A 12144-nucleotide genomic window follows, 5' to 3' on the forward strand; every position below is an offset into this window, starting at 1 on the left:
GCCGGGAAGAGCATTCAATCAGCTCCTTTGGTGCCAAACGATCGGGGAGGAAGAATATACGGAGTATAATATGGGGTAATGTTGGCCAAATCATGTTTGTCTGGCTCGCCGGGCACGGTTGATGGTGGGGAGGAGGCTCGGAAATCGAATCATAGAACTTGGATCGGTGCTGCGTAAGCCGGAGGAACAAGCAGCACGGATTTTGATGAGCGATCATCGTTTGCGGGCGATCAATTTTGCTGGGCCGTCACACAGATCGGATCCAAGTCTCCTCTTCCTAGCAAGGGTTGTGTAGTGAGTCGCCTGGAGTGTGCGACCGTCCTCTTAAGAGAACGTCGATTCAGCCCGCCTGGCCGTTTGATTCCATCGCAGCGTGCTGTTCGCGAACGAGGCGTGTTCCAGAGTTCATGGTGGGCTGCGGGCTTCAAGGTTGCGAGGTGGAAACGTGGGTGAGCCAGCCCAATCAGCGCCGGTCGTCGTCCAGGTGCCAAGTGCGATTAATCTTCGGTGGTGTCTCTCCTTTCGATCATCAAAAAAAGATAAGCATGGTGATGAGACACACCCCGAAGGATTTCGCAACATGCCCTCCTTGGCTCCTTGACTGCACGGCCTGTCTGCTAAGATTGGAGCCTTTTTTTGCCCTTTTCTCCTGCTGAGTGATCGATAATGAGTGTTACCACAGTCCTACATCCTGTGCAGCATCCGTCAATTGGGTCCCTGAAGCAACAGCCCCAAATGAACCTCCCCAGCTCAGATGGCACCTTGGACAAGTTCCCGGCTCTTGATGACGAATCCCACAGAACGCCCGCCGACGCCGACGTCCCTCTTTCAGCGAGTAATTTTAGATATTCTCCGGAACCTTTTTGGCTGCCACGAAAAAATGGGACTCTATCCCATGGCTTTCCAAGCTCGCGAAAACAGCGACCCCGGAAGAGCATCAGTGAGGCTATCGGGTCGTTCAAGAAGAGGAGTGCAAGCGTTAGCGTGAATGCACAGGAACTGGCAGAGGCCCTGAAGGCGCCTGTCTCCTACAGACTCATTGTGGGTGGAAAAGGTCCCTGCTCCTATTAATAACCGCCCTTGGGCTAACCAGTCGTCACCTAGGGACTCTGCATCGTGTGGTACATGACATCCGCGCTCACGAACACTTCGTCGAAAGAAATCCTCAACGCCCTCCCAAAACCTATCACCCTCACTATTGTCCAGTTCGGCTTCGTTTCGACATGTTGTCTTCTTCTCTCATACCTGGCGTCGGTCTTTCCGACGTTAAGATCCACCGTCCCGGCGCTGAAGAACGGAATCCGATATCCAACCCTCGAGGTCATCTCTACCGCTCTTCCCCTAGCTCTTTTTCAGCTTGCAGGCCATATCCTAAGCTCCATGGCGACCTCCCAGATCCCAGTTTCCCTTGTACACACAATTAAAGGCCTCTCTCCGCTATTCACCGTTCTCGCCTATCGCGTCTTGTTCCGAATTCGCTATGCACGCGCTACCTATCTCTCGCTCGTCCCACTCACGATGGGCGTGATGCTTGCCTGCTCTGCCGGCTTCTCGACCAACTTCTTCGGCATTCTGTGTGCGTTTTGCGCCGCGCTCGTGTTTGTTTCTCAGAATATATTCTCCAAGAAGCTTTTCAACGAATCCTCTCGCATTGAGGCGGAAGGCCAGGCGCTCACCGGCCGGAAGCTGGATAAGCTCAATCTCCTGTGCTATTGCTCCGGTTTAGCGTTTTTCCTGACGGCTCCTATTTGGTTCTTCTCTGAGGGTTACCCTCTTCTCATGGACCTTCTTCAGGACGGCGCGATTGACCTTACGGAAAAGAAGGGTAGCCTGGACCATGGACCGCTAATTCTAGAATTTATCTTCAACGGGATGTCACATTTCGCTCAAAATATCCTTGCCTTTGTGCTTTTATCGATGATCTCGCCGGTATCCTATTCCGTCGCGTCGTTGATCAAGCGAGTCTTTGTCGTCGTGGTTGCGATTGTCTGGTTCGGAAATGCCACTACGCCCATCCAGGCATTTGGAATTGGGCTTACGTTTGTCGGGTTATACTTGTATGACCGCAACAGCCACGAAGATGCCGCAGATCGACGCGCGAATGCGGACCATTTTCACATCAAGAAAACTATACTTCCACTGAGCGTGAGAAACACCAACAACAACAACAAGGGCTGGAGTTCTAATGGCTATGCGTTTCCTCCCATCAAGGAAGGCTCCCCAGAAAACACAAAGGGGTATATCTCAGCTTCAACTGGCAATTTCAAAAAGGACGATAGCGGACCCAACGGACGCCCACGAAAGAGCAGCGCTGTTCGGCCGTGGATGCCACCGGGTACAAAACAAGAATCCACATGGCAGCCTGGTGATTCCGCCAAAACACACCCGCAGTATGTTTCGTGATGTTCAGCAATTACGTTGTATGTGTATACAAAGGTCGGCGTTCAAAGGACGGCAAGGGAAGGTTTCGGGCCATCACGATGAAAGGCGTTGACGATGGTGGCATGAATCCGGACTTGATTAATACGAAAAAAAAAGAAAGCCTTAATGGATAGATTTGTTTTCATGTCGAGCTTGTAATATCCTCCCAGAGGGCTTTTTTCCCCCCCCCTTGAAAGGCTACTGCTATTTAGATTCATCTGTAGATAATTGAGATCACTAGCATAAATTATGCCACAACAGTGAAGATCCCAGCTTTCGAGGCGATTGGGAATTGCTTAGACTCATTCTTGACAGGACGGCAGACTACTGAAGTGTATTTTAAAAAGTGAGGATGTAGCGACCGTCGGTAAGGAACTGTTCCATAATCAGGCCCAAATGGAGCCCTAGGATGCTCCAGCTCGGCGCAAAAGTCTGTTCTTGGAGGATGCTGTAGAGGAAGAAGGGCTGTAAATGTCCTTGGAAGACCAAGAAGTGCCTCTGCTACCTACAATAATCCATCTCCGTGAAATGAGTTATTCTGTAAGAAGAAAAAAGAAGGGAAGGTAAGAAAACCGAAAAAAGCTCAAAAATAAATTTTTTGGGGAAAACGCTTGGCGGCGCGGAAGAACCAGCTTTTCCGGCGCCCGTTCGCCGAGCCAATCCGAGGCTGCTGATTTGTTAACTAAGCAATTGGCAGACTGGAAGTTCCAAAGGAAACCGATCGAGAATAACACAAACCGACGAAACGACGTCGTTCTCGTTACCCGCAATCCCCCGTCCCTCCCCATCATTCCCTTCTCCTCGCTATCTCCCTTCTCTTCCCTTTCATATTTTTCCCCTTGTGATATCTTTTCATCTCTTCAGGATGCGGCCGCAATTGTTCCGTGCGGCGGCCCGCTCGAGGAGATGGTCCAGACTCAATTGCTCCCGCACATTCGCAACGACTGCCCCTCGTCCAGCGGAGGTTGAGCTCACAATTGGTCGGTAGCTTGCTTGGAAATTTATCCTGAACGGTTATGCTGACGGTTTATTGGGCTTTAGATGGAAAAAAGGTCTCGATAGAAGGTAGTTTGGAACCCCGAGTGGGAAGCTGAATCGCGACTTTATACTGATGCTATAATAAAGCTGGATCGGCTCTAATTCAAGCTTGCGAGAAGGCTGGAGTAACAATTCCACGGTATGTATACCTGCAGCATCGGACATTGGGTCAATTGGCGCTAATTATACTTGCAGATATTGCTACCATGAGTAAGTACATGTTGACCCGCCTTCGGTTGATTTGCACGATATATGTGCTGAACGGATGGTTAGGAAATTACACATTGCAGGAAACTGTAAGGCTGGCATTTTATTTCGGGAGCTTTCGAAATCGCATTGTCATTAACCGCCAATGTTCCTATAGGTCGTATGTGTTTAGTTGAAGTGGAGCGAGCCCCAAAACCCGTGGCCTCCTGCGCATGGCCCGTTCAGGCTGGAATGGTGGTGAAGACAAATTCGCCCCTTACGCACAAGGCTAGAGAAGGTGTTATGGAATTCTTGCTTGCGAATCATCCGCTTGATTGCCCCATCTGCGACCAGGGAGGTGAATGTGATTTGCAAGACCAGTCGATGAGATACGGTGCCGACAGAGGTCGATTCCATGAAGTTGGAGGGAAGCGTGCCGTGGAAGACAAAAACATCGGTCCTTTGATCAAAACATCCATGAACAGATGTATTCATTGTACTCGATGTGTCCGCTTTGCAAACGACATTGCTGGAGCTCCGGAGCTTGGAACGTCCGGGCGAGGAAATGATATGCAGATCGGCACCTATCTTGAGAAGAACCTCGATTCTGAATTATCCGCAAACGTTATCGACCTTTGCCCCGTCGGAGCCCTCACCTCCAAACCATATGCTTTCCGAGCACGACCATGGGAACTTAAACATACTGAGACCATCGACGTCTTGGATGGATTAGGCTCAAATATTAGGGTTGATTCCCGAGGTGTGGAAGTTATGCGCGTCCTTCCGAGACTCAACGATGATGTTAACGAGGAGTGGATCAACGACAAGACCAGATTCGCATGCGATGGCCTTAAGACTCAGAGACTCACCACACCTTTGATTAGAAGGGAAAACAAATTCTTGCCAGCAACGTGGGAGCAAGCATTGACTGAAATCGGAGCTGCTTACAGAAGCTTGGCTCCAAAGGCTAACGAATTTAAGGTCGTTGCTGGTCACCTCATTGAGACTGAATCCATGGTCGCTATGAAGGACCTAGCAAACAAACTCGGCTCCGAGAACCTTGCACTTGATCAACCCGGTGGCAGCCAACCTATCGCACACGGTGTCGATCTCAGATCAAACTACCTTTTCAACTCCAAGATTTATGGCATTGAAGACACTGATGCTATCCTTCTTGTTGGGACAAACCCTCGCCATGAGGCTGCCGTCCTCAATGCACGCATTCGTAAGCAGTGGCTTCGTTCTGATCTGGAGATCGGCCTGGTCGGCGAGTCCTTCGATAGCACTTTTGAGTTCGAGCATCTCGGCGACAATGCGGCTGCGCTGAAGACCGCTCTTTCTGGAGAGTTTGGAAAGAAGCTGGCAGCTGCCAAGAAGCCGATGATCATTGTCGGAAGCGCAGTTGCTGAGCACCCCGATGCCAAGAACATTTTCGAAACGATCGGTTCTTTCGTTGATAGGAACGCTGCCAACTTCAACACTGCAGAATGGCAAGGATACAACATTCTTCAACGCGCAGCGTCTCGCTCCGGGGCTTACGACGTTGGATTCACAACCCCATCTCCAGATGTTGCTCAGACTAGCCCCAAGATGGTCTGGCTCCTTGGTGCTGATGAAATCAACGAAGCCGATATTCCCAAAGGCGCTTTCGTGGTGTACCAGGGTCACCATGGTGACCGTGGCGCTGAACTCGCAGACGTTGTCCTGCCAGGAGCAGCATACACCGAAAAGTCTGGCACCTATGTCAACACGGAGGGTAGAGTTCAAATTACCCGCGCCGCTACATCGCTTCCCGGAGCTGCTAGAGAAGACTGGAAGATCATCAGAGCTGTTAGCGAATTCCTGGGCGCGCCGCTACCATACGATGATATCGAGATGCTGAGAGACAGGATGGAAGAGATCAACCCCGCCCTGAGAAGATACGACGTTGTCGAGCCCGTGTCTCTAAGTCAACTGAGCAAGGTTCAACTGGTCGATCAGAACAGAGGATCTAAGCCATCTGGCGAGCCACTTAAGAGACCCATTGAAAACTTCTATTTCACAGATGTCATTTCCAGAAGGTATGTTCACATCCCCATAAATCCAATTATTCTACAACGAAACAACTGACAGAGATTCAAGCTCGACAACTATGGCAAGATGTTCAGCCGCCAAGGAAACTGGCAATCCAGATACTAACTTCATGGCCCCCGGCGAACCCGCGCCCCAGTATTTCGCGGCTCAATAAATAGATCAAACCATACGCTTTTCTTCCATTTTCATCAGCATTGATTCTATCTTCATGTGACACCAGCTCTATTATGTCCTTTCGTGGCTACGGCGTTTTTCAGTCTCCTACGTTTTTGCCCTATATCGCTTCTTTTCATTTTTTTTTTTTTTTCCCCAACTTTCGTAGAGCTGAATTACATCCCATGTACCTGCGGCTCCGCTCGTTTTGTATGTCTCTATCTGTATATAAGAGAATCTCAAAAATTATGCGAAAGGGAGCGGGTTTCTTGACTGATGTAATTGATTCATTGCGGGTGGAGACTTTATACTCTCATACAGATAGAGAAGCTACATAGGTAGCCTTGGGAACTGTTCAATCCTCAGCTTTGGAATGTGCGCAAAATTAATCCAAATTGATACAGGTATCAGAAAATGTAGCATAGATAACAGGTGGCTTTAATTCCTTTATAATTCATCATCGCTTTCGGTCTCGACTTCATCCCGCTTGCGTTCAGCAACGACTGGTGCTGGTTTAGCATTCCTTCCTCTCCTTGTAAAAGGTAGCTCACGACGAGGAGGGGGGCTGGAAGCAGATTCTTGAGTCCCAGGAGCACTGGATTTTCCTCCTTTATTATCATTCGGTGCAGTGCGCTCCTTATTTTTCGATGGCACAGGGGCTAGTACCTCAGGTTGTTCGTCTTCGGATGCCGTTTCTTCATCCTCTAACGGGTCAGGGGTTGATGGGCGGTCAGATTCCGTTGCGGTTTCGTCTTCCTGTGCTTTTTTCTCTTGGTTGTTTGCAGCGTCGTTGTCCTTTGTGTCCACATCCATTGTGTCAAAAGCATCTTCGCTTTCGGAGTCGCTTGGGGGCGCTTGAGCTTTCCGTTTTGATTTTCTACTCGCGTCGGCTTTTCTGGGTTTCTTTTCGGCTTCTGCAGCCTCTAACTCGGCAGCTATCATGCGGTCAGGCAGGTATTGATTTTTGACGGGGATTGGATTTTAGGAGAGGGGAGACATTAATTAGATACTCACCTTTCGTGGGATCGATCTTTGCAGTGGCCAGAAGTCGCTGTTGGTTACGGATTTTCAGTTTTTTCTCATTTAGCAGTTGGGCAAATTTAGCAATTAGCTGGTCGTCGTGTTCCTTTTTCGCCTGAATTAACTCCTCCAATTGGGAATTGAGCTGATTGATGGTGTTTTCTGCGTCGCGATACTTGGCGTTTAGGGAGACTATTTCTTGAGACAGGCTGTTTGCCCGGGCGACAGCGATGCCACTCCAGTCAAACAATTGAATCGCCTGGTCGTCGTCTTGTTTAAACGTGATTGAGCCCAAGCGTTGCTAGAGCATGAAACTATCGTCAGCGCGGCTGATGACGTGGACCATTGAGATGGGGTAAGGTGCCCATGCAGAACGGGAGACATACCGTAATGGCATCAATCCGTTTCCGGAGTGTTATAACGACCTCTTTGTCGCCGTCTTCGTCGTCCTCGTCTCCCATTGACCTAACCGTCGCAACTGTCTCCAGTCCAGCCGCCCAGTCGTCCGATTTGAGGGCGCCTTCATCTTGGTTGAATACGTAAGACAGGATTCCAGACCATTCCTCGTCGCTGCCACGATAGTTTTTGGCACGTAGCTTGCTTATTTGGGACGTTTTCACTAAACCATCACAGCGTCAACCGATTTGCATCACTGGGACGACAGATTGGAAACCAATCCGTAAGCGGATGTATTGGGCTTACCAGAGCCGGCATAAGGATCCTCTCCTTCAGTAGCGACCAGACTGAGGTCAAGCTCATTCTTACCAGACCTCGAAACCTTGACCAGAACGAAATCTTCCGGGCTGTCGCTGCGTGGAATGCGCAAAATCCTCTCCAGTGCCATGGTGAAGCCGCATGCAGAGAGTAACTTCTCTGCTCCGTGGGTTAACTGCCAGTCAACAGATGGCACACAAATTCACCTCGAGCCCAAGGAGGTTCCTGGTCCGACTGGAAATATCATGCAGAGAAAAGCCGCAATGGCCGCCAAACCATCTGCTGCCTGCACCGAGCTGGTCTCCGTCCTTGCTGCCTATGAAGGGGACCTGTTGTAATGTAACGTACAGCAGTTACATGACATCAGCACAAAACTTACAGCAACGCGCCAACCCATCGCTTAGCGACTAGCCGCCGGAGCGCGTTGGGGTTCGTACCGTGACAAGCCTGTAAATTACAGTAATAGTGGTGGATGGAGCAAGCGACCGTCCCAACCTCCTATGGGTAGGTGCCGGGCCGCCCCCCAGGAGACGCCCAAGCCCAAGCACGGCGGGCGATCCACTCAACACAACCTCCCAACTCCTTCCCCTTCCCACCTCGCAAGGGATGCCGCTTCGCAGGCCGTGGTCATCGTTATTATCTTTCAGCCGGTTATAGTTCAATATATCTCGACTTTGTTGTCTCGTTTTCAGCTGCGCGCCTTTCGTTGCAAGCAGCCTTGTTTTCCCTGTGAGTCTGTGACGCTTGCAAATTTGATGCTTAATCTACCATATGCAGCCCCCGACAGACCCTAGCAAATATCGATCTTCTCAGAATTACTCGTAATATCAGCTTTGTGTCCAACTGAAACACCTTTTGGCCGGCCTTTGTGTGTGAAGCGGAATTACCCGTAATACTTCCGATACTTGCAATCTGGACGTTGCGACGCTAAAGGCCAGTGCTCAGTTGCCCAGGATTCTACTTTCATTTCCAAGTTTCGCCCGAATTTCCTCCAAGCGGATCCTCGAAATTGGCCCGTCGCATCGCAAGGAATGACTCCCCAGCCCCCCTCTACCTGCTTCGGCCCAGACCTAAATAGCATACGTTGATATACAAATCTGGATTTGTCCATTCGGGGGAGACGGTCTCGGGCGATTTGAACTCGTGGTCGCCGTGACAAACCTATAGAATGGACATCTCTCCGTTACGGCTGCGAAGGCCCGAGGACGAAGCGATCGAGTGCTGGGACGACGACGAAGACCTTCAGTGTGGCGACGAGATTTATTTTCGGACTGTTTCCTCGGCGACATCGGTGACTGGGTGCTCTGTTCGACCCTCCGGCCATCGAGATTCCATTTCGTCACGTCGCTCCTGCAGATCAGACCGCGAATCTAACTACGGCGACGAGGAAAGCTGGCAGTTACTGTTAAACGACCAGGATGAATTTGGTACCGACGATGCTATTGCATCTGCGAAGAATGCCGGGATCCCGATCCCCAATGGGATACCCAGGTCAGCGCTCTTAGGAGGCACTATCAAAAGACTTGGTGGTCGAAAGGGCAAAAAGGCCTTAGGGGATGACTGGTCTGAGGATCTAGATCTGGCAGGGTTGAGCGGAGAAATCCAGCTAAGGTTCAAACATGAGGCGACTTCCCCGGAGTCGTTGCTACATCTCAGCTCTCTCCCAACAAGCCCATCGAAATCTCGAGAATTGGAGTATTTCACTGATATCATAAACCATCCACCCGCACCGAAACAACAGCTGTTCAACGATTTAGATAAATTTAAAGATACTGAAGAGGATGCCTCCTTCGATGATGTTCCAACTATTAAACTAGGAAAATCTCGCCCTCCGCCAATTTCGAATCCATTCGCTGCTTCAACTGCGACAGAACCTGGTACGCAAGACGACAATATGGAAACCGATTTGGTGCTGCCCTCGGATGGTGAGCCTTTACGCCTATCCACCAGACGAGAAACCTCCAAGACACCGGATGCGTTTGGGGACGAATTCGATGCCGAGTGGGCTGAAGGGAGTATTGGAGTACGATTCGGTGGAACAAAAAGAGAAGGGTTTTCCACCCGTAGCTCAACTGTGTCTGCCCTGAGCCCCAGTGTTTCAAGCTGCTTGACTGCAGAGAGCGATGACGAAGGATTCAACGATTTTGTCTTGCCTGACGGGCCCTTGGACCTGGGAAAATCGCTGCAGAAAAGGCAAGAGTCTGCACTACCTGTCGACTTGGACTTTCCCCCCGAACCTGAAGCTTCAAAGCAACCTGATCCCGCAGCGGACGATTTCTTCTCTGGGATCGAAATTGGCGACGGGGAGCTGTTTGACACGGAAAAGTTGACCCTTAATCGGAATATTAAGCGCAAGGTGGAGAGACCAGCAAGCCCTGCTAGACGCGGAGCAACAACCATAACTTTCACAAGCCGAACGCCCGGCACTCGGATCCCCAGGCTGTCTGACAGGCCACATTCCACCCAACTTGAACCTGTCTCAGAAAGTGGAGCGCCGGTGTCTAAATTTGTTCGACCTGCTTCTCGACTGAGCGGACACGCCACACACTCATCTTTATCCAATATTTCGATATCAAGCGCTGGTTCTGCGTCATCCAACCCTCCTACTCGTCGACCTTCTAGTAGTAGAAGTTCAAAAGATACAATACAATCAACTAGTACGAATTCTCAACTACTGAAAACCAAACGATCCATTCCAGGACTACGAAATTACAATGCCGGCATGGCATCAACACTGCAAAGGTCCCCTGGACGACAAGAAAGCAATTTGAAGACTCGAGCTACAGTGTCTCCTCGTCCAAAAACTCCCGTCAATCAGTCTACCGCTGAAACTCGTCTTGGGCCTCAACGGCGACATCATGTTCCTTTTATTCCTGCAGGAGCTTCTCCCAACCAATCGCACCATGTTAGCCTTAAAACAAGTAGGCACTTTCGCCGCGCAGATTCAGATAGTTCTGGAGATATGTTCACCCACCATAGATCCAACTCCCGCGTCTCAAGTTCTTCTGCCTTATCAGATACTACGCGACGTGGAAGCACTGATCTTCCTACTGGCTCGTTTACAGCTGCTGCAAAACATGCCGTTACCAAGCCAAATAGGAAGAGGCATTTTGGAGATGGCACGGAACTCGATATTTTCGACGATCTCCCAACCTCAGCAACCGCTGAAAGTAAATATGTGAAAGTTCCTATCAAAAAAGGCCCTCCACGTGCCTTGCGTAACAGACTTAGTCAGTCTGGAATCCCTTTGCCTTGCAAAACGGAGACAACGGGTTCCTCTCTACCAACGAGCCCACCGCACCAGGATCATACTCCAAGATTTGCTCGTGACACTAATGCATCCAGAAATGCTCGAGAGCAGAGAATTGCTTCCATGACTCATAATCAAAGGGAACGCGAAAACGGTCCTTTGACTCCAATTAGTGTGAATTGGAGGTCGCCGCCGTTTAGCCGACCACCTTCAAGTCCGACAATGGTTAAAAGCAGACCAGGACATAAACATCGCGATTCTATTAGCAGGCCCCACCTGATTAAGCCCATGGGTAGCGGAGTGCATGAGCCAAAGTGTAAGTTATCGCTGACAGAACGTCTATACATCTTTGGTACTAACATATTATCGATTAGCCGTCAAAGGAATGAAATACAACCCCACATTATATAGATGGGAAGGGAATGAAACCGCTACGGCTGCATTTGATCCACCAGCTTTGGGAACCCCTCCAAAGTCCACCCTTGCTCTTATCAGCAATATCGGTGGAATAAGTGGTGCTCAAGTTGTAGGTTCCATGGTCTTCGATCCCCAGCGTATGTGCTGGCTCAAACTAGCTTCCCCTGGGAAAACTGGTGCCACCATTCCTCCAGAGGAAGATGATGTGTTTGCCGGGCTCGAAGATCTTGATGATCGACCGCAAAAATCGAATACAACTTCCCGAATAGCATCAGCAGTTTGTGATATTGAAGCAAACGACCCGTTGACTGGTGATGACAAAAGTGGTGATTCCTCTGATGACTGGCCGATAACAGAGGAATTTGATGTTGGCCCAGAGTTTATCAAGAGACAACGTGCCGAAGAAGAGAAATGGAGGAGGAAAGTCAGTAAATGGGCCAGCGGAGATCGCAATAAACTTGGAGATTCGTGGAGGTGGGCAATTCGCGATTTGGTGAAGACAGACGCTCCCATCGATATTCCACTTTCGTACAAACGCTGAGCGACTCGCTTGGACTGAAAGAAATTAAAAAAGGATACCGAAAAAAGGATAAATAAAGCTTGATATTCTACGGTATGGCTGCGTGCTGGCGTTTCCGGCTCAGTTTCGTTGAATCGTTTGCGCCGCGATGATATTTCATAATTACTCGATAATTCCTTAATAATAGGGATGTACCAGAAACCCCCTATACCGTTTACGACAAGACGTTTCTGAAAAGCATAATTCCCCGTCCCAATGCTTTGACGAAACTATGATGACTGTTTTTTTTCCCTTTCCCATCAGAAAGGTCCGTTTCTGGGTTGCAGAACAGCAATCCATGTTCCCTGTTGGA

The 12144-nt window shown here is 49.7% G+C and overlaps 4 protein-coding genes across 4 annotated transcripts; 3 read left to right on the forward strand and 1 right to left on the reverse strand.

Moving 5' to 3' along the window:
- The first annotated feature begins 124 nt into the window (after positions 1 to 124).
- Positions 125 to 2725, forward strand: CIMG_11726 (ER to Golgi transporter). The gene is made up of 2 exons (XM_001242428.2): positions 125 to 1041; positions 1105 to 2725. The coding sequence occupies exons 1-2, from the start codon at positions 667 to 669 to the stop codon at positions 2401 to 2403; spliced, it is 1674 nt and encodes a 557-aa protein (XP_001242429.2). The 5' UTR covers positions 125 to 666; the 3' UTR covers positions 2404 to 2725.
- A 561-nt stretch (positions 2726 to 3286) lies between these two features.
- CIMG_11727 (NADH-ubiquinone oxidoreductase 78 kDa subunit, mitochondrial) lies at positions 3287 to 6225 on the forward strand (the record flags this gene model as incomplete). The annotated part of the gene is made up of 7 exons (XM_001242429.2): positions 3287 to 3401; positions 3463 to 3486; positions 3547 to 3598; positions 3655 to 3669; positions 3733 to 3755; positions 3824 to 5705; positions 5767 to 6225. The coding sequence occupies 7 exons, from the start codon at positions 3287 to 3289 to the stop codon at positions 5870 to 5872; spliced, it is 2217 nt and encodes a 738-aa protein (XP_001242430.2). The 3' UTR covers positions 5873 to 6225.
- On the reverse strand, positions 6222 to 7909 carry CIMG_06327 (uncharacterized protein). The gene is made up of 4 exons (XM_001242430.2): positions 7594 to 7909; positions 7278 to 7510; positions 6886 to 7192; positions 6222 to 6806 (listed from the first exon to the last, which is right to left on the reverse strand). Exons 1-4 carry the CDS (start codon positions 7733 to 7735, stop codon positions 6319 to 6321), a joined length of 1170 nt encoding a protein of 389 aa, XP_001242431.2. The 5' UTR covers positions 7736 to 7909; the 3' UTR covers positions 6222 to 6318.
- Positions 7910 to 8773: 864 nt separating this feature from the next.
- On the forward strand, positions 8774 to 11813 carry CIMG_06328 (cytokinesis regulator; the record flags this gene model as incomplete). Its single annotated transcript, XM_001242431.2, has 2 exons — positions 8774 to 11171; positions 11230 to 11813. The coding sequence occupies 2 exons, from the start codon at positions 8774 to 8776 to the stop codon at positions 11811 to 11813; spliced, it is 2982 nt and encodes a 993-aa protein (XP_001242432.2).
- Between the last annotated feature and the right edge of the window lie 331 nt (positions 11814 to 12144).

Source organism: Coccidioides immitis, assembly GCF_000149335.2.
Source record: "Coccidioides immitis RS genomic scaffold supercont3.2, whole genome shotgun sequence".
Lineage (NCBI taxonomy): Eukaryota > Fungi > Ascomycota > Eurotiomycetes > Onygenales > Onygenaceae > Coccidioides > Coccidioides immitis.

Bases quoted from the DNA above. Each gene is read 5' to 3' on its own strand.
- CIMG_11726 (XM_001242428.2), top strand. From the start codon at position 667: ATGAGTGTTACCACAGTCCTACATCCTGTGCAGCATCCGTCAATTGGG. The intron at 1,042-1,104 runs GTGGGTGGAAAA...GTCGTCACCTAG, and splicing joins CTGTCTCCTACAGACTCATT to GGACTCTGCATCGTGTGGTA.
- CIMG_06327 (XM_001242430.2), bottom strand. From the start codon at position 7,735: ATGGCACTGGAGAGGATTTTGCGCATTCCACGCAGCGACAGCCCGGAA. The intron at 7,193-7,277 runs GTATGTCTCCCG...TTCATGCTCTAG, and splicing joins AACGGATTGATGCCATTACG to CAACGCTTGGGCTCAATCAC. The intron at 6,807-6,885 runs GTGAGTATCTAA...ACCGCATGATAG, and splicing joins AAAGATCGATCCCACGAAAG to CTGCCGAGTTAGAGGCTGCA.